Source organism: Equus asinus, chromosome 24 (genome assembly GCF_041296235.1).
Source record: "Equus asinus isolate D_3611 breed Donkey chromosome 24, EquAss-T2T_v2, whole genome shotgun sequence".
Classification (NCBI taxonomy): domain Eukaryota; kingdom Metazoa; phylum Chordata; class Mammalia; order Perissodactyla; family Equidae; genus Equus; species Equus asinus.
Window position 1 is genome coordinate 43,581,479 of NC_091813.1, and position 18,333 is coordinate 43,599,811.

The window sequence follows — 18,333 nt, forward strand, 5'->3', positions numbered from 1 at the left end:
GAGAGAGCATCAGGCAACAGCCTCTACCCAACAAAGGATGCACGGGTGATTCCCAAGTCAGCCGGGTGGACAGCCATGGAGACAGATCACCAAGGCTCAGCCGTGGCTCTGCACAGCCTGGAGCTCCCAGGGAGCTTGCGCGTGAACAGCACGTTCAGGTGCACACACCAGGGTGCCGTTCAGAATTGATGAGATGCATCTGCTCAAACCCAATTAAAACAGCCTTTTCTCACCTTCTTAAATAGAGGTGCTGACACTTACATCATACCTGAGTGTAAAAATGACTGATACAAGGAAGGCCATCATCTTTCAACCACAGGACTGAGAAGGACCTTCCCAGAGCACCCAGCCCAGCATTTCCCCAAGTGTTACTCGTGTCCCACTGGTGGGATGGGGGGTGAGTTTAGGCGGTACTTTAGTGTGTTTGTTTCCTAAGGCTGCAGAAATTACTGCCAACTTCATGGCTTACAACAACAGAAAGGTATTCTCTCATAGTTCGAGAGGCTGGAAGTCTGCAACCAAGTTGTGGGCAGGGCCACGCTCTCTCTGAAGACTCCAGGGGAGGACACTTCCTTGCCTCTCCCTGGCTTCTGGTGGTAGCTGACAATCTTTGGCATTCCTTCGCTGTAGACGCATCACTCAATCTCTGCCCCTGTTGTCACATGGTGTTCTCCCTGTGTGTTTGTGTCTGTGTCCAAATTTCCCTCTTCTTAGAAGGACACCAGCCACTGGATTAAGACCCATAATCTAATATGATCTCATCTTAACTCAATTACACCTGCAAAGACCCTATTTCCAAAGAAGGTGCCACGCACAGTTCCCGAGGTTAAGACGTGAACATTTATCTTTTTTGGAAGACACGACAAAAAATGAACATTATATTTTTATAGTCTTATATTTGGTGTGCATCAATAAAATATAATTAGCTCACCACACTCTGATTTCACTGATATGCTGTCATTGCTTAAGAAGACTAAAGGCTAAAGATAAAAGAAATGAATCCGTTTAAAGGAATATCTTGCGTAAACACTTTTGGGGTATTAATATTGGGATGCATTGAGCTGGGCCCACGCCCTGTCTTCAGGCGGGATGGGAGCTAGAGAGGAAAATAAGGTAAATAACTGAGACTCTTATTTAAAAGCTTCCTCAAAGAGATTTTACAATCTCCCTCACAGTGATGTCATTGTGCTACAAATCTCATTGCCTGAAAGTTTGTCCTTGCATCTAACCTCAATTCCTTTAGCTTCAGTTTAAAAAAATGACTGCTGGGGCTGGGCCCGTGGTTGAGTAAAGTTCCACGCACTCTGCTTCGGTGGCCTGGGTTCGCGGGTTTGGATCCCAGGCGCAGACCTACTCTACTCATCAGCCATGCTGTGGATGTGTCCCATATACAAAGTAGAGAAAGATTGGCACAGATGTTAGCTCAGGGCTAATCTTCCTCAAGCCAACAAAAGAGGAGGATTGGCAACGGATGTTAGCTCAGGGTGCAAATCTTTCTCACCAAGAAAAAAAAAAAGACTGCTGCATGCATACCCCTTATATCATTCAAAACCATTAAGTAATCCAACATACAGGCAGATGAATTGTAGGTATGTAGAACTCCCTGTAGCTTAAGAATTTAATAAAGTGTGACACATGGATTGTTTGTTACCTAAACCCACTATTCAAAGTTGGTAAAAAGAAGGACCAAATCTGTACTTGGAGAGGGAACTACACTTTTCAAGCGGTTTTGTGGCTGACTGGTGAGTGAACACCAGATGGGGCCAGCAGACCTGGGATGGTCTGGCACAAGGGCCCTGCACGGATCCTGCACACAGGCTTGCAGGGAACCACAGGGCTGACTGCTTAAGACGTTCATGGCCCTTTTCTCCTGGATTCTTGGAAAATCCCTCTCCTCTGAGATGAGCTGTCTCATCACCTGGCACCTCTCATTAAACACGAGGACCCTTGGGGCCTGGCCCCATGGCCGAGTGGTTAAGTTCGAGCGCTCTGCTCCAGGCAGCCCAGTGTTTCATTGGTTCGAATCCTGGGCACAGACATGGCATTGCTCATCAAACCACGCTGAGGCAGCGTCCCACATGCCACAACTAGAAGGGCCCACAACGAAGAATATACGAGTATGTACCAGGGGGCTTTGGGGAGAAAAAGGAAAAAAATAAAATCTTCAAAAAAAAAACAAAAGAAAACCAGGAGGACCCAGCCCAGCCTCTACTCAAGGCCATTTAACCTCTGTGGGGTCACCAGCTCAGCCAAGTGGGGTAAACAAGAAACAGGTTATGCACTTCCTTTCTAAAATCCCCTGCCTCTGTCCAAGAGACCAAGGATGCCCCTCGTGAATCATTACATCTTTCCTTCAAAAAAAGGAATCAATCATCTGCTTTTGTATGATCACGTGAGCGTGCTTAAAGAGAAGGGCACGGGCACAAATGGCACATTCAAAGCAGCCTGCCACGTCTTCAGGGTTTCATGCCTTGGGAACTTTCAGGAGAGCCTGACATTTTTGTTTCCCCAATGCTAATGTTTGTGAACTATGGTTTCCTGAGCCGCTGTGTATAAAGCCTGTCCATTAGTGAGGCCAAAGAACACACTAGAAGAGTTCAAACCCACTCAGTCTTCAAGGGACACCTGTTTGCTTCCAAATCTGAACCGTGTCTAAGGCTCCCTGTTGGGGAACAAACTCCAGGGTCAGGAGCATGTGGGCTGCTCCCTCCTCCCTCACCCCTACAGAGGCCTCTGCAAAGCCTTCCAGCCCACCTGGTGCAACCCATTCCTGCTGCAGCTCTGGAGGGTCAGGCATGAGCACCTGGAATGCGGAGAACCTCCAGAGAGAAGCAGGAAGAGGCTGAGGGACAGGAAGAAGAAAGCCAAGAGCCATAGAGAGAAAGAGAAGGTCCCCAAGCAGCCAGAACAGCCGAGAGGAAAAAGGAGGCCGTGGGTATCAAGCTGTAGACACTCCAGAAGGAGTTTTGGTTCAGGCTGGTGTTGACCCCTTGTCATTTCGGACACAAGACCTAACTGTTAAGTGAACTTGGACCATTTATTTTATTAAGAAACAAAACTGGCACTTTACTTGGATTCTCTAAGCAAATGAAGCCCTGAAAATCAACAATGCCACCGTCTGCAAAATTATTCTCAGATAACACCTATTCATGCAAGAATAACCCCAGAATTCCAGAGCCCTGGACACTGCTCTTCCCCAGTGCTAAACAGTTGTCTCGTCCTCTCTCACACACACACTCACTCTCACACACACTCACATGCTTCACATGCACACCCAGTCTCACACACACCCATACTCACATATTCTCACACTCATTCTCATACTCCCATATGCTCACACTCACCCTCCACTCCCACCTTCTCTCCCCACTTCAGTCATAACCGCCCAACTGAAGGAGCAGCCGCACAGAGCGAGCCTTTCACAACCATCCTGCCACCTTCCCCCGGGCTGGGAGCCATGGCCTTTCTCAGGATCCATTGCCAGCAGGTCTGCCTGGCCCAGCAGGTCACACAGCCCTGCCCAGGCTGGCGAGAGGGTCAAACCACTGGAACAGTGTCCAGAGGGCTCCACGTGTGAACGGCCTGGCTGCTTAAAGAGACAGCAGCACTGCTGATGCCCAGTCCTGAAACCCAGGTTAGAAAAGGAGGTCATACAGTCAGCCGAGAACACCACCACTCGAATAGCTGTGGAACAACTATTCCCCGATGCTTCCCCAGGTACCCCCGCCTGAGGAGCACAGCCAGTCGGCTCTGGAATACAGAGAGAGACCTGCAAGGAGAGAAGCAGGAAGAGGAAGACGGGAGGGAGAAGGCCCCAGGAAACAAGAGCAGGGCCCCAGTGATCTGCCCCTCCCCTGCTCAGAGACGGTGACACAGGGGCATTGCATCCTACCTCGGGTGGCTGTGTCTCTGCCACCAGGCAGCCTCACGCACGCTCTTCTCCAGCACTGCTGGTGCCCAGCACGTGCTCAGTGCTGCGGGAGGCAGGCGGGACCTCTAAGGGACTCTTTGGGGGCAGAAACCAGGAGATTTCCTCTCTGCCCTCTTGCAGCCTCTCACGCGGCTTTCACTCTGGTGGAGGTTTACAGATTTTCTTTTCTCAGGCTCAGTCCCGCCCCTTGTTCTTGCTCAGATAAGCTCGTTGTGTTTTCCCTTAGGGCCCTCTGTAGCCTGCTGTCCCAGCCTTCCTGGTTCAAAGGGCACCAGGCCACACCACCTATGAGGCTGAGCATTTCATTCGCTTCAATTAAATTTTCCATTAACCTGGTCCTGGCCAGTATAGATTTTCTCTTCAAGCTTGTCTCTAAGTTCAGATCACTCAGCCCTCGGAGTCAACCTTATGACTCCCCTCTGGTCCATTTAAGGACATTTCTATTTTTTTCTCGCTTAATGAGATGCACAGAAACCAACCATAATTTTAATGTCTGACACCTGAACTTCTTTAGTCCCACGGGATGCTTCTGCTTTGCCTAAGACTTTGTTCTAAGTCAATGGGTTGATTTCCTCCTGTAGAAATTTGGCCCAAAGGCAATTTTGCCCAAACCAGCCGTTTGGAATAATGACCGTCCTTTCCGTCTGCAGAGGAGAGCAGGTTCCACAATTGCCCTCTGGACGGTTTTGCAGCGTTGCGAGCCACCGCCTCAAGGCTTACGGGAACTCCCAAGAGGTAGGGGAGGGCAGAGGTGGGGGGACCTTCCGGAGGCATGCTCTGTTCCCTCCACAGCCCCCACACCTTTTGGTCTTTTATAGAACTTTGCGGAAATTAAAAGTGGTCCTTAATCAGGAAAATGTTGGAGTCCCTGGAATAGAGGATGCCTTGTAAGTTTTGGCTCTAAAGGGACATCCTGACTTTCAGGAAGGCTCACGGTCCTCTCCAGGATTCCTCACACTAGAGAAGCAGGCTGCCATCTTGGGAGATGCTCTGTGGAAAGGACTATATGGCAAGGAACCAGCAGCTCCTGGGAAACTGAATCCTGCCAACACCTGAGCTAGGAACTGGATCCCTCGCTAGTTGAGCTTTGAGATGCTTGCAGCCTTATGAGAGACCTGGAGATAGGGGACCCAGCTAAGCTGCACCTGAACTCCTAGCTCAGAAACTGAGGGATGATAAATGTTATTTTAAGCCACCAAGTTTGGGGGTAATTTGCCACAGAGTAATAGATAACTAATACAGGTGGGAAAAGGAGATTATTTCATTCCCCTTGACTCTGTGTATCCAGATCGGAAGCTGTAATTATTAATTCCATAGCGGCCAGGATGTACCTGCTGTAGAATATCTGCCCATTTCTCTGCCAGGAAGTTTATGGGGTATTTTTCAGCAAAGAGTTTAATGCTTATTTATGAGACCCACAAACTGTCCACTAATAGGAGAGAGTTCACGAAGTTTACCTTAGAAGCTTCTTGGTTTCCTAAGTTGTTCTGGATCCTCTTGGCATGCTTTGCCATTTTAACCCTAGTTCTGATGCCTGGTCAGCAGGTGGTGGGATAGGTAACCTGCAGATATTACCTGAGGGCCCACTCCAGGCGCTCAGGGTGTCTGTCCAGGGGAGCAGCCCGAAGGGATGGATAGAGTCTCCAATTACAGCTACCGTGAGCCCTGGAGATTTGGGGATGGCTACATCTCATATGCTCGGCCCTTTGTTTCCAGCAGTCCTATGCTTTCTGTGTTCTGATGTATAGATCAGAGAGCTTGGTCACCATCTCCTTGGATCTCCTTAGAAGCCTGGCCCATCCCTCAGGCCATCTATTCTTCCATCATAGGTAGGAGGCTCTTTGGATGGGCCCACCAGAGACACAGAAGGCCTTACGCCGCTGACCTAGGAGTCCCCAGCATCATCTGGCTTGCTGGAGAGTGGCTCAAGGGGGCTTGATGGGTGGGGGTGTCACATAAAGGACAGTTAGCCTCGTGGAACAAAGGAGCAGATTTCTGGTAGATTTTTTACCTGAAGAGAGGGCACGGGGCAGTGGGAGGGGTGTCTTTCAGAGAATTCCTGAGACTAGCCTTGTAGGAAGAAAGAGTCCATATGGCCTCTTTTTTGTTTTTAAGTATTTTTTCAGCTAAGAGTCTTCACATGCCCCAGCTTTTTCTTTTTTTTAAAAAACAGCTTTATTGAGATATAATTTACATGCAGTGTAATTCACCTATTTAAAGTGTACAGTTCAATGGCTTTGACTATATTCACAGGTTTGTGCAGCCAGAGGCATGACTCTTAAACATGGCATATTCTTTTTTTGCTGGCTGAACAAGGTGTCACAAGTATATGTCTGGTTTGGGCTTTTTTTTTTCTGCTTTGCTTGTTGTGTTTTGTTTCAATTATTTTATTGAGATCAGAGAGGCACATATGTATGGTGATAGATAAAAATTAGACTACTGGTAGTGAGCATGATGAAGTCTACACAGAAACTGATAATAATGTACACCTGAAATTATACATGGCCTCTTTCTTTACAGGCTCTTTTCCCCTCCACACTCCCTCGCAGAAGGAGCTCTCCCAAATAGTAGAAAGCCTACTGGGGATTTACCATCATCATCATTCTTCTCCTCAAGTTTTGGGTGTTGACATCTTTAATACACAAAATGATTTTATTTCTGATCCTAGACAAGAAGGGTGTTGACATCTTGAATACACAAAATGATTTTATTTCTGATCCTAGACAAGAAGGGTGTCATCTTAAGTTCTTTTTGTTTCATTTTAATATAGACACTTTCTGTTAAAATATTATCAAATTGGTCAACATGATTCAATATTATGCTCTTTATCTCATATTTAAAGTACCTTGGGAGGTTCCAACAACTTAACTGGAACATTCATTCATTCATTCAAACCAATAATGATTAAATAGCTATCTTGTGCTCCCTCAATATCTACAGGACTTGAGAGAGACAATGCAAAGGGATCAGTAAATTACTGAACATTGTAAAAATCTATTTTAAATTCTACAAAACCTGTGGTTTTCTCTAGAGGTTATATTTTTCCCTTTTAGCTCAGCATTTTAAAATATCTGCAGATATTCTATTTTAATGAATGATATAATTGAAAATATAATAAATAGCACACAGGCAGAACTAAGATAGGAATCCTACACTGGGAACGCTCCGTGCTCCGTGCTGCAAGAGCTCTCGCTGGGCTTCTCCTGCACCTATCTGTCTGAAAATATATGAAAGCATTTGTATTTGCTGCAGAACTTGTGGACGCTTCTTTTAACCTTTCCATCAAAACTTTCTGTGAGGAATCTTAAGAATTGAACTTGACGCTGACACTGTGTTCTCCTTCCGAATGACCCCCTCTCCAACTCATGGTGTTCACATGGCCCATGACTGTGACAGGACAAACGTCGCTCCAAGATATTCCAGTCACTGGCCTGCACTGGGACACCGGCAGCTGCAAGGAGTCCAGAGTAACACGCCTTCCTTCATTTCTTTTTTCCCTTCCACCATTTTCGTATATTATTTTAAATGCTGGCTCAAACGAAGCCCAGTGTCATGGAGTAGGCTACTTTGCCTGGTTTTGTAGAGATGAGAAAGTTCTCCCGGTGTCTAGAATGACGGGCTCTGCCTGCCCCGTGGATATCATCCAGCAACAATGTAGCCCGAGAACAAGGACAAGGACAAAACACTCCTTGGGGCCGAGATGGGAGACCGAGAAGGAGAGAGAGAATCAGTCCACTCGGAATGCAGTTACCGCCTCCGCCTTGCTAACGGGGGTGGGGGTTTGTTTTGTTCCTTTACATCTTTGCTAGAAGTGACACAAGTGTACCACAAGCCACTTGTGAACATCCATTTTGTGCATTTGACTCAGAAGTCAGGCTTCTGAGCTGGGAAACAGGACACACACCCCACCCAGCAAGTGTTGGGTATTAGGGCCAAACCCACAGACCGGCTTGGGAGGAAAGGCAAAGGGTCAGGGAGGAGAAGACCTGGTCTCAGTTTCGTCCCCTCTGCTGCCTTTCTGTGTGACTCTGAACAAGTGGCCTCAGCTCTCTGGGCCTTAGCGCACCACAAATAGGGGAAGCTTAATAAATGTTTGCTGACTGACTGAATGATGTTTCTGTATAATGGAACTCATGCCATTTGATAAACTATTTCCTTTTGGAAATACACAATCTTTCAGAAAGATATTCTCTGTATAGTCATTCTCTGTAGAGCTATTACGTTAGACAAATTTGTAGTTCAACAAGGAAGAAGATTCGATTTCTAAATGCTGGGTATATAGGTTCAACCATAATGGAACACACCGTGAGCGTCTGTTACTCCAATCGTTTTCTGGTGTCTGGTCCAAAGACCACCAGCCAAGGAAGAAAACAAGCCTCAAGAACAAATGTCCTTCCTCATCTCCCACCCGCAGCCATCTGCGTACGAAAAAAGCTACTCATCAAAATAAACAATTTGTTCCCTTCATGTTAAACCTTCAAAAGGCAGGAAACCAATCACTAAATTAGATCTTGCAGAAGAGTTCAGCTATCACATTTGTGGTTTCCAAAGACTATCTCCCCTACACTTGGTGAGCAGACAATTTGTTCTGTCGCGTTGCGTTTACTGAATTGTCAGTAAATATTTACTGCAGATTCGTTGTATCTCAGGCTCTGCTGGCCACTGCGTGGCCTTGCCCCCAAGTCTGTCTAGCAGGGAGATGAGATCTGGACCCAGATTCTTGCAATATAAGGTCCAATTAAGCGCCATTGACGATGTACAAGCAAGGATTGGGAGAACAAATGGACACCTTGCAGGGATGCAGGGAAACTTACAGGGCGGCAGACACTCTGCCGCAGGTGGCGGCTGGGCCACACTGAGAAATTCGCCCATCTTCATTCTTTCCTTTCTTTCGCCCTCCTCCCCAGGACTGCCAACCTCCTCTTTCTTACCTGGTTTTGCACACATGCCACCTCACCTGACCACTCTGCCCCCTCCCGTCCCCTCCTCTCCTCCAGCACATGGACACCCCCACGGGACACTGGCTCATCTTAAGTCGCAACATTTGTACAGGGGAGGCATTGTCCTAGCACAAAGAAACTTACTCTGCTGAAAACCTAGAATAAACTTCCCTAAGGGAGCAGGACTCTGCCAGTGCACACTTAGTCACTCATTTGAAGTTTGGTCCCCAACCAACAGCAGCACCCATATCACCCAAGCACCTGTTAGAATGCAGACTCTCAGGCCCCACCTAGCCTCATGGAGCCAGAATCTGCATTTTAACAAGATGCCCAGGTGGTTCCTGACCACATTAAAGTTTGAGAAACACCGGCTAAAGCTTATTTATAATTGAGATTTTTTTTATTAACATTCAAAGGTAAGGTAAAATTCTCCCCGTGATCATCTCATGACTTCTGACATAACCACAAATGTTATCAAATCCGTATTTCTGCCTCCCTTCTCCTAAAGCACCAGGAGAGCTGCTCTGCTTCCTTAGACACAAACCACATGTGGCTGTTGGTTAACAGCATTGAAGGAAAACGACCGAAGTTCCTGATCCCAAGCCAAGAACTCCACCTTCCAGGCTGAATTCAGGCAGCGAGTAGGTCTGACGCCTGGTTTTCCCCGGACACTGGAGAAAGGGCATCCGGCTGGAGAGTTTATAGTTCAAAGGTCAGGGAAGAGAGTTGGAAGAAGCCCTCTCTCTGCTCTGATGAGAGCACCCCTGTCTTGGCATCCTCACCTTTACCACTAGGGGCGCCCTCACTGGGGTTCCTGGGGCACTTGGACCTCCTGCAGTCCAGGGCTGTCCTCTGCCACCTCCAGCCACGACTCTCAGCCTGGAAGGGACCAGAGAGGACATCTTGCTCCTACTGCTCTGGATTGTCAGAGTTCCCCCAATGGCCCTAACCAGTGGACACCTACACTTGTCACCAATGACGGGGAGATCACGACCCCCAAGCAGCCCCTTCTGCTTGTGAATGGCTTTGACTTTTCAAAGGTCTTTACAGTGTCACCTCCACCTGACTCCTGAGGGAACTATCTTCTGAGAGTTCCAGCTGGTTATTCAGCTGCCAAATTCTCTACCTGGGAGAGTAGTCCTTAAGTCCATGCTTCTCAAACTTTAATGTGTCTTCAAAACACCTGGGATCTGTTTTTAAGCTTATGGGAGGGCCACTGAGCTTTTGCCTTTCTCAGGTGATGACAATGCTCCTGACAAGAGTTTGAGTGGCAAGACCTCAGGTTTCATTAAATCTACCTTCAGGACCACAGAGTGCAAACCCACATGACCTGCTGTCATAAAGTGGAACAGAAAATCATGTCTTCTCCGAATCATCCATTTTTCAACCGCAAACATCATAGTTTATTTAATAGTTCCTTACGTGTCATGGCTTTGCATTTTCTTATCATGTCATGATCTATCTTCTGGAAGCACTCTAATGAGTGTTGGCAAACCCTCTAACTGTGTGGCACCCAGCCTAGAACACTCCAGCTTTGACTGAATGACCTTGGGACAGAGCAAGACCTGGTTCAAATGAGCTCACAGCTATAATCTTGTCTAGGAACAACCAAACAGGGTCCTATGGATGGATATGGGGCCTAACATCAACAGAGACCTCCATTCCTTCCCTCTTATAAATATACTTGCCTTTTCTTGACACAATGGTGAGAAAGTGAGTGATAAACTAATTCCTCATCTAAAGTAATAATAATCTGATGGATTACCCTCTAAGGGAGCTTTGACAAGGCAATGTCTTAATCTAAAGGCAAACTTCCTAATGTTATTTTAGGTCCCACGGCAGACCGGTGGGGAAGACACGTGGCAAGGGGGCCGCTCAGGGCATACATGCCATAGCTGCTTCCTCCACCCTCCCTGAGGCTCCCGGACACATCAAACATGCAGCTCTCAGTTCTGCCACACCCAGGACATGAGGAATAATTTCAATGTAGTTGGTTGATTTGGAGCAATTCATTTTTTCAAAGCAGCCGTGGGTTAGGGAAGAGCTCCCGAAGACAATGGGAGTCATTTCTTCCAAAGCCAAGCCAACTAGGAAGGAAACCAGCTTTCAGGTAGAAATCCCTGCCTCAGTCAAGGGAAGAAGTGAGGCAGCTATACTACTCCAGGGAAAAGACTGGAACTTCATTCAGCATGGTGAGTTTGAAGGGGAGAGAATAAAGTGGAAACCAAGGCAAGAGTTTTCTCAGTGATCACTTAAGGAAAGCTGAAGGGGGCTCAGGACAGGATGTTAAAATGAGACTATTTTAGTTTCAGTTTTGGCTGAGGCTGCAAAATAAGACACCCCATACCACAGTGAAGTGTGCAGACCTTGCAAAAACGAGATGCTGGAAAGCTGGGTTTACACCTATAGATGACCACCCTCGTCCAGCCTGCAAGAGAAATTGTAGAGGCTGAGAAACAGGCTGCCTAGAAGATGAATTATGGAGACAGCTGTCCAGTGTGTTCCCAAGGGCTTCCATGTGGCCATGTGAATAGCTTGATATTGGTCCCTGGAGCTTGAGAGACACAATGGATTATTGTTTGATTCCTGTGAGAAATCTAAAATTCTGGCTGCTCTGATGGCAGAACCAAGGGGAAGTGCCTGCAGGGATTGGCCTGCGCGCCCGGTTTGTTTAGGTAAAGGATGTGTGAGTGTTTCTCAGAGACCAGATGCAGGCCGTCAGAAGAGAGAGCTGAAGTGGGATCATCTTAGTTCCTTCTCAGAGGACTGTCTGGAGGCACAAAGGGGCCTCAGCAGAAAGAAGCTAGAGATTTACCCAAAGACGCCTTGAGGCTGTGGAAGGAATCCTAAGTGACCAGCCAGAGAAGAGTTACATTTGTCTGTGTCAACGAAAGTGCACATGAAAGATGGTAGAACACGAAAGGACCCATGTAAGAGCCCACAGGGTGAAGAACCAGCTTTAAACACCTGCCAGAACCAGGGAGCATGATGCCAACTCACAGCAGGATTAGTCAAATAAAAATCCTCCTAACTCTGACCTCTCCTCCTTTCCCGACTCTGATCGTGAAGGATTCTAAATCATTCTTAGCTAGGTATGAGAGGGGACAAAAACACAAGGCTGGGTGGGGGTAGGGGGTGGAGAGAAGCCGATCATGCTCTCCTTTACTGCTGCAGGCAACTGGCCTGAGGTAAGTCTGAGCTGGGAATGGGGAGTAGTTATACCATTTTTTTTTCCTGAGGAAGATTAACCCTGAGCTAACATCTTGTGCCAATCTTCCTCTATTTTGTATGTAGGAGGCTGCCACAGCATGGCTTGGCAAGTGGTGTGCATGTTGGCGCCTGGGATCCGAACCTGAGAACCCTGGGCCACTGAAGCAGAACACACAAACTTAACCACTACACCACTGGGCTGGCCCCAGGGAGTAGTCATTCCTTTGAGTGTAATTTAAGGTTTGATTATCACTGATCTGGACATATGAATTATTGACTAGAGAATGTTTTGTTACCTGAAAGGAGCCAGAAAAGTCGCAAGATTTGTCCTAAATTTCATCCATGGACAAGGAAGAAGTGGTCACAAAGGCTACATTTAAAGGAAAATGGGAGACATGAATTATGTGGCTTTATGATTATGTCCCATGGGTCACGCTTGTTCAATGGAACAATGATTCAAGGGTTTGCCAAGTGAAATCAGACCATTCTGCTATTCTCGTTGCAAGATTCACTAGAAGATACGTTAGCTTTAGAACACGTCTCTGAGTCAACTACGGTTTACAGGAGAGACCAGATTCACAGACTGTCAGACAAGAAGGAGCATTATATAGGAGCAACTCCAACCCCTCATTTAGGAAACTGAGGTCTGGAAAGATGAGAAAACTTTCCCAAACTCACATATATAGAGACATCAAAAAAAGCACAGAGGTATACAGCATCTGCTCACACAGACCGTATTTAATTTGGCACCTTTCTTTGTAAAGGCCAAATTCCTTCCTGTTTCCCAGCACTCAGAGAGGTTAAAGAAAAATTGTAGACAAGATTGTTGACAGTATCGGAGAAAATCTACGCTAAGAATCTAAGTTTATCCTGCCCTGCTGTCTTCCTGAGCTTAAGACATAGCCGCTCTAATTATACGTGTCCTTGTCTTGAACGCTCTGAGCCTGTCCGTGAGCACACACCTGCAAACAGATCAGTTTCTCATTATTTGTAATGGTCACTCAGCACCTCCAGAACTTTCCTAAGCTCGGGTATTTGTCTTATTCCAAGGCAGAGTCTCACACAGTGCTTGGAACAGAAGAGCGTCCATCAAATGTGTGCAGAATGATGTAATTTCTAGATTCCAGTTTCACTATCTGCGTGTTCTTTATATATCAACAACACTGCTTCTGGAGAAAGCAAACAGGCAACAGTTATGCTCATCCTTAGGAATCTGGAATCCAGAACCTGGAGTCAAGTTCAACTCTTTGCAAATCCGTAACTCAGGGCTGCCAAGTGGGGAAGGAGCACCTCCTGCTGGCGTCTAGCCCCTTGGGCAGACAAGGTTGCAACAAGTTTGCCCATGTGGCCTTGCTGCCCTTCCTGCCAGCCACTTTCCTATGCTGAGCTGTTCCGGGGCTGTTGGGACAAAAGGCGCTCAGCCCCTGGCTCACTTTCCAAGCTGTGATGAGAGAGAAATGATAACTCCTACTGGAAGACGTATTTGAGTCATGGCCCGGTCAAATTCCTGCCATAATAGACACCTTTTATGAACATGATAGGCACCTGAGGCCTCCAGGTAGGACCAACATAATTGGTTCCTTAGCCCTAGTTTTTCTAGGATTTCTTAGTTCCTTAGTTTCATAGTCCTTCAACTACTCAACAATGATGAATAAGTGCCCAAAAGTCTTAATTAGAGGAGAGTGAGGAAAATCTCTCATTTATACGTGATGTGGTCTCAGTGTCTAAATTCTAATAACACAGGCCTGAAAGCTGTAATGTCGGCTCTCAGTAGCTGGAGCAAGCTCTTCTCACCACAGCCCGGGTGGGAACGGTCTAGGTATCCTTGGTCTTGGCCAGCCCTGACTGCTCCCCGGGCACCCAGAGAGGCAGCCCAAGGGCCTCCAGCAGCTGAGCTCCCAGGAACTGTGGTGGCTCCCTCAGCAGCAGCTTCACCTGCCCGGGGAGGGCAGGGACACCTGAGACCACCTGCAGGCGTGGGAAGACAGACAGACAAACCCTACCTGGCTCCATCCTGCCTTCCTTGGTCTCCTGGGCTTCCTCGGAGGCACTGGAGCCCCTGGGGAAGGGCTGGTGGCTGAAGAGGTCATCACACAGGAGGCTTCGGCACAGCTTGGTGAGGAAGCGGAGGACATACCCGATGCTATTCACCACGGGCAGACTCCGCAGGTGCTGTTTCCCATCAAAGGATGCCGAGACTGGAAAACCACAGACAGCAACTCAGAGCAGGGCACTGGAGAGAGCCACAGTCCGTCAGCCCCAGGAAGGAGGTTTCTGTTTATTCACCTTTGTTTTGTTTTTCCCTAGGCTTTATTTGGATCTCACCTATTTTTTCACTAATGTCCTGTTTCTGTTCCAGTATCTCCTCTCAGAGACTGCTTGGCTTTAGCTGTCATGTCTCCTTAGTCTCCTCTGGGTTGTGACTGTTTCTTAGTCTTTCCTTGTTTTTCATGACCTTGACAGTTTTGAAGAGTACTTGTCAGGAATTTTGAAAAATGTCCCTCACTTTGGGTTTGTCTGATTTTTTTCTCATGCTTTGACTGGGATTCTAGGTTTTTTGGGAGGCAGACCACAGAGGTGAAGTGCCCTTCTCATCGTATCACATTACAGGTACATGATATCCATGTGACATCACTGGAAGATCTTTGGCCAAGATTGCGTTTGCTACATTTCTCCTCTGATTTCTCCATATTCTACTCCCTGGAAATAAATCACAAGGTACGGTCCACGCTCAAGGACAGTGGAGGGATTAAGCTTCACCTCCTGGAGATGGGAGAGTCTATATCATTTGGAATTCTTCTACGAGGAAGAACGGCCCATTCTCCTCCGTTTCTTTCTTCCTTTCTTTGATCATTTATTGATATCAGTACAGACTCAATATGTTTTTTTTGTACTGTGGGGTATCCAATAAGATCTTACTTATTTTGTTGCTCAAATTTTTCCAGCTTTTGCCTTTGGGGGCTTTCAGGTTGACTCCTGTGTCCCTATGACATGCCCCCAATTTTTTTCTTTTTAGCAACTCTTTGGTTACCGACACTTTAAGATACTCCAGCTTCATCTTGTATTTTCCCTGCCCCATCTCCAAAATCAGCCATTTGCCCAACAGCCCTGGTTCCTTTTATTGAAGAGTGATATTTAGAAACCGAGATTTGGGCACTGGATGTGCTCATTGCTACTGGGGTGTCAGTAGTTCTGGGCCCTTTCAGTGGAGAGAGCTAAGAAATGTATGTATGTATACTATCTCATTATAATTATTTCTCTATCTAGATCAATCTCTTTAAAATTAGATAGATCGATCTAGATCTATAGATATATTCAAATAAATCTGATTGTGTTCCGAGTTCTCCAACTCTAACCCAGCCTCACAGAGTCCAGGGTTCATTCTAGCTTTCTGAGGAAGAGTCTTTATAGAAGAACAAAAATTTCTCCACAGTGATGCTGTCAAACTCGATTTCTATAGGGTGACCCGAATTTAGAAGAAACACCAGTTTCTTCCAGCATGTTCCCTTCTATAATCCTCCTCACAGCCCTCTCTCGGCCCCTGAAGCTTACACACCTGCTCCGGTGTGAAGAACACACGAGGAGATCCCAAACAGGACATTCTGCTCCCACCTAGGCCTCTGCCTCATGGCGGCCACACCCAGGCGGCAGATGGTTTTTTTTACACTGTATCTCCCAAAGGCTAGCACATGGCAGGGGCTGGGGCAGGGGTGACCAGAGCTAGTTTTGATTTCAGAACTAAAAAAAGACAACACCCATTTTAATTAGGAATTGAAAGAATCCACTTTTGCGTAGCTCTTTAGAGTTTGGCAAGAGCTTTCCTAGCTATCCCCTCATTTAGGCCTCATGACCATCCTGCGAGGACAGTAGGCAAACAGTTACAACCCCATATGACAGATGAGGAAACTAAGAAGAGGGCCTGGAGTGGTTTTTCCAGCTCATATGGCCTCTCTGTGGCACTTGCCTGTTGTTTTAATACTCCAAGTGACTCTGATTGGGAGAGTCAGCAAACAGCTGGCGAGATGCTCACTAAATGGGTCCCTTTGGCCACTCAGACACTCTGGAAATTCCCTCTTAGTGTGGGCCCTGCTGCTTGCCTCCAATACCTTAAAAACTAGGTGTGATGGAGACTGAACCCACAGCAGGAGGGTCTGGGGCATCAGGCGTCCCGTAAATCATTGTGCACACATTCCAGGAGGTGCTCGGAGGATGACAGAAGTGGGAAAAGTCCGCTTCCTGAAGGCAGACATGGAGTTTGCGAGATCATAAAGTCCACCCCTCTGGGAGGGTGTGGCTGAGGCCAGGCACCCCAACAGATGTGCTGGGAATGGGTTCTGGGGTGCTGTGGTACTGTTTCCCTCAGCCCTTGGGGTGGCCCAAGGCCCAGCCATGGCAGTTTGGTTCCTCTAGCCAGTGGTGCCAGCACCAACGTCATCGTTTGCTATGCACTATGCCTTGGGAATGTATGGAAAGCGGTGCCCTAAGATCAGGTTCCAGGTGGAGAGTGGGAGAGTCTGCTTCTCCTCGAGTCCCTCCCTAAACACCTTGGTACCACCACAGCCTTGCTGAGCTTCCATATCAGTGTTAGCAACATGGAAGCCACATTGCCACCTTGCAACCTCAAGGAGGCACGAGGAGTCCCCTCAGTGCCACTGCATTCTCCAAGACAGTGAGGCCAAGCGCTCAGCTCTGGCCTTCCTGGGAATCCCTCAGCCAAGGGAAACTTGGCAGGGCCCCGCCCAGTCTTGTGTTGGTGCCAAGCACTGCAGAACGTCCTCCCCAGGGCCAAGGCTCCTGAGGTCACAGAAGGGCTGAGCAAGAGAGCAGGGAAAATGGGGTCAGCTCTCCCTGCTTAGGGGGCAGGACCATAAAGCACTCAGTTAGATGGGATTCGCTCAAGAGAGTGGGCACACAGTGCAGGAGGGGCTTTCTCTTATTGCCAGGTCTGTGTCTTGAGCCGTGTTATTTAGCAAGGAGAAGGAGAAGGTCTTTACCTCTGAGGGTAGCCCAGGACGGAGAACCCGGTTTCAGACAGAAAACAGGAGAAGAATGGCCATGGGGCTCTCGGAGGGCCAGAAACAGGACTCTCCTCCTGGCCTCTCTTGATGCATCGCTTCTTCCTCCTGCCTCTGTTCGCATCTGCTAAAGTCTCTTCAAAGTCACCCTGGGTCAGACATATGCCCCTCGGCCTTGCCAAGTTCTATTTTAATCAGTTACCAGCAAGTCAGACCCAGCTTCACGCTCACAGGGAGCTCCAGAAGGTGGGCTGAATCAATCAGAGCTGGGGAAGCCGTGTTGGACAACCTCCCCACCCCTAAGCCCTGGGCATCCGGAGTGAAATAAAATGCCCCTGCTTTAACTCTTCAGGACACAGCTGCATTAGAGGCCCCTCTCCTCTGAGGTTCTCATAGCTGGCCAGCAGGGGCACCAGTGCTGCACCGCCCCAGGGCTGGGGAACCTTCTCCCATGCCCATGTCCATGATGCTGCACCAGAGAAGACACCAGGCGGTCCCTTTGAGTCATGACATCTTGCAAAGGCCCGGTGCTCCAGGGCTTAAGGGCAGGTGGTGACCCCCATTGTGTAGAGAGTCTGGGGTATCACAGAACGAGCCTCTGCAGGCAAACACTTGAAAAGGACAGAGCTCCCAGCTCTGCCTTTCACTTGTGCTGACAACTTCCACTCCCTCTGGAAGCTGTTGGGTTGGGGCTGAAACTGGAGGAGGGCAGTGACGATGGGAGAAGAGATTAACCCTGAAGCCTCTTGTGAGACGCGGTTGGGCCCATGAGCTCTCCCCACTGCCCTGCATGGTGATAAGTGCTGTGAAAAAGGAATGAAGCAGAGTGAGGGGGAACAGATAGTGACTAGGGCTGATATTCAGACCCCGTGGCCAGGAAAGGGCTCTCCGATAATGTGGCATTTGAGTAGAAACCCGAAGGAAGTCCAAGAGCAAGTCACATGGACAGCTGGGGGAAGATCATTCCAGAAAGGGAGAACAGCACGTGCAAAGGCCCTCAGGCAGGAGTGTGGCTGGAGGATACAGGAAAAACAAGGAGGCCAGCATGGCCAGAGCAGAGCGGGGAACTCCAGAGAAGGGGCCAGGAGATCAAAGAGGTAGCCAGAGCCAGGTCACATGGGGCCTGTGGGCTCTTGTAAACATGTGGGCTTTTTCTCAGAGTGACATGGGAGCCACTGAGAGTTTAGGGCAGAGAAGGGGCATGATCTGACTTAGATTTTTAAAAAACCAGAGTGGC

The 18,333-nt window shown here is 48.0% G+C and overlaps 1 protein-coding gene across 8 annotated transcripts in view; it reads right to left on the bottom strand.

Annotated features, from left to right (window-relative positions):
• SCML4 (Scm polycomb group protein like 4) overlaps positions 1-18,333 on the bottom strand; it is a 112,262-nt gene that overhangs the window by 22,026 nt on the left and 71,903 nt on the right. For 7 of the 8 annotated variants that reach the window (XR_011497643.1, XR_011497641.1, XM_014868363.3 and 4 more), the window contains one exon: positions 14,085-14,279. Coding sequence is in view for 5 of the 8 variants with exons in the window: in XM_014868363.3 (XP_014723849.2) it covers positions 14,085-14,279 (195 nt within the window). In the remaining 3 variants the exon portion in view is untranslated. Of the gene's footprint in view, positions 1-3,892; positions 4,312-14,084; positions 14,280-18,333 lie in introns of those variants that run through there. The other variant, XM_014868368.3, reaches the window with a different exon arrangement.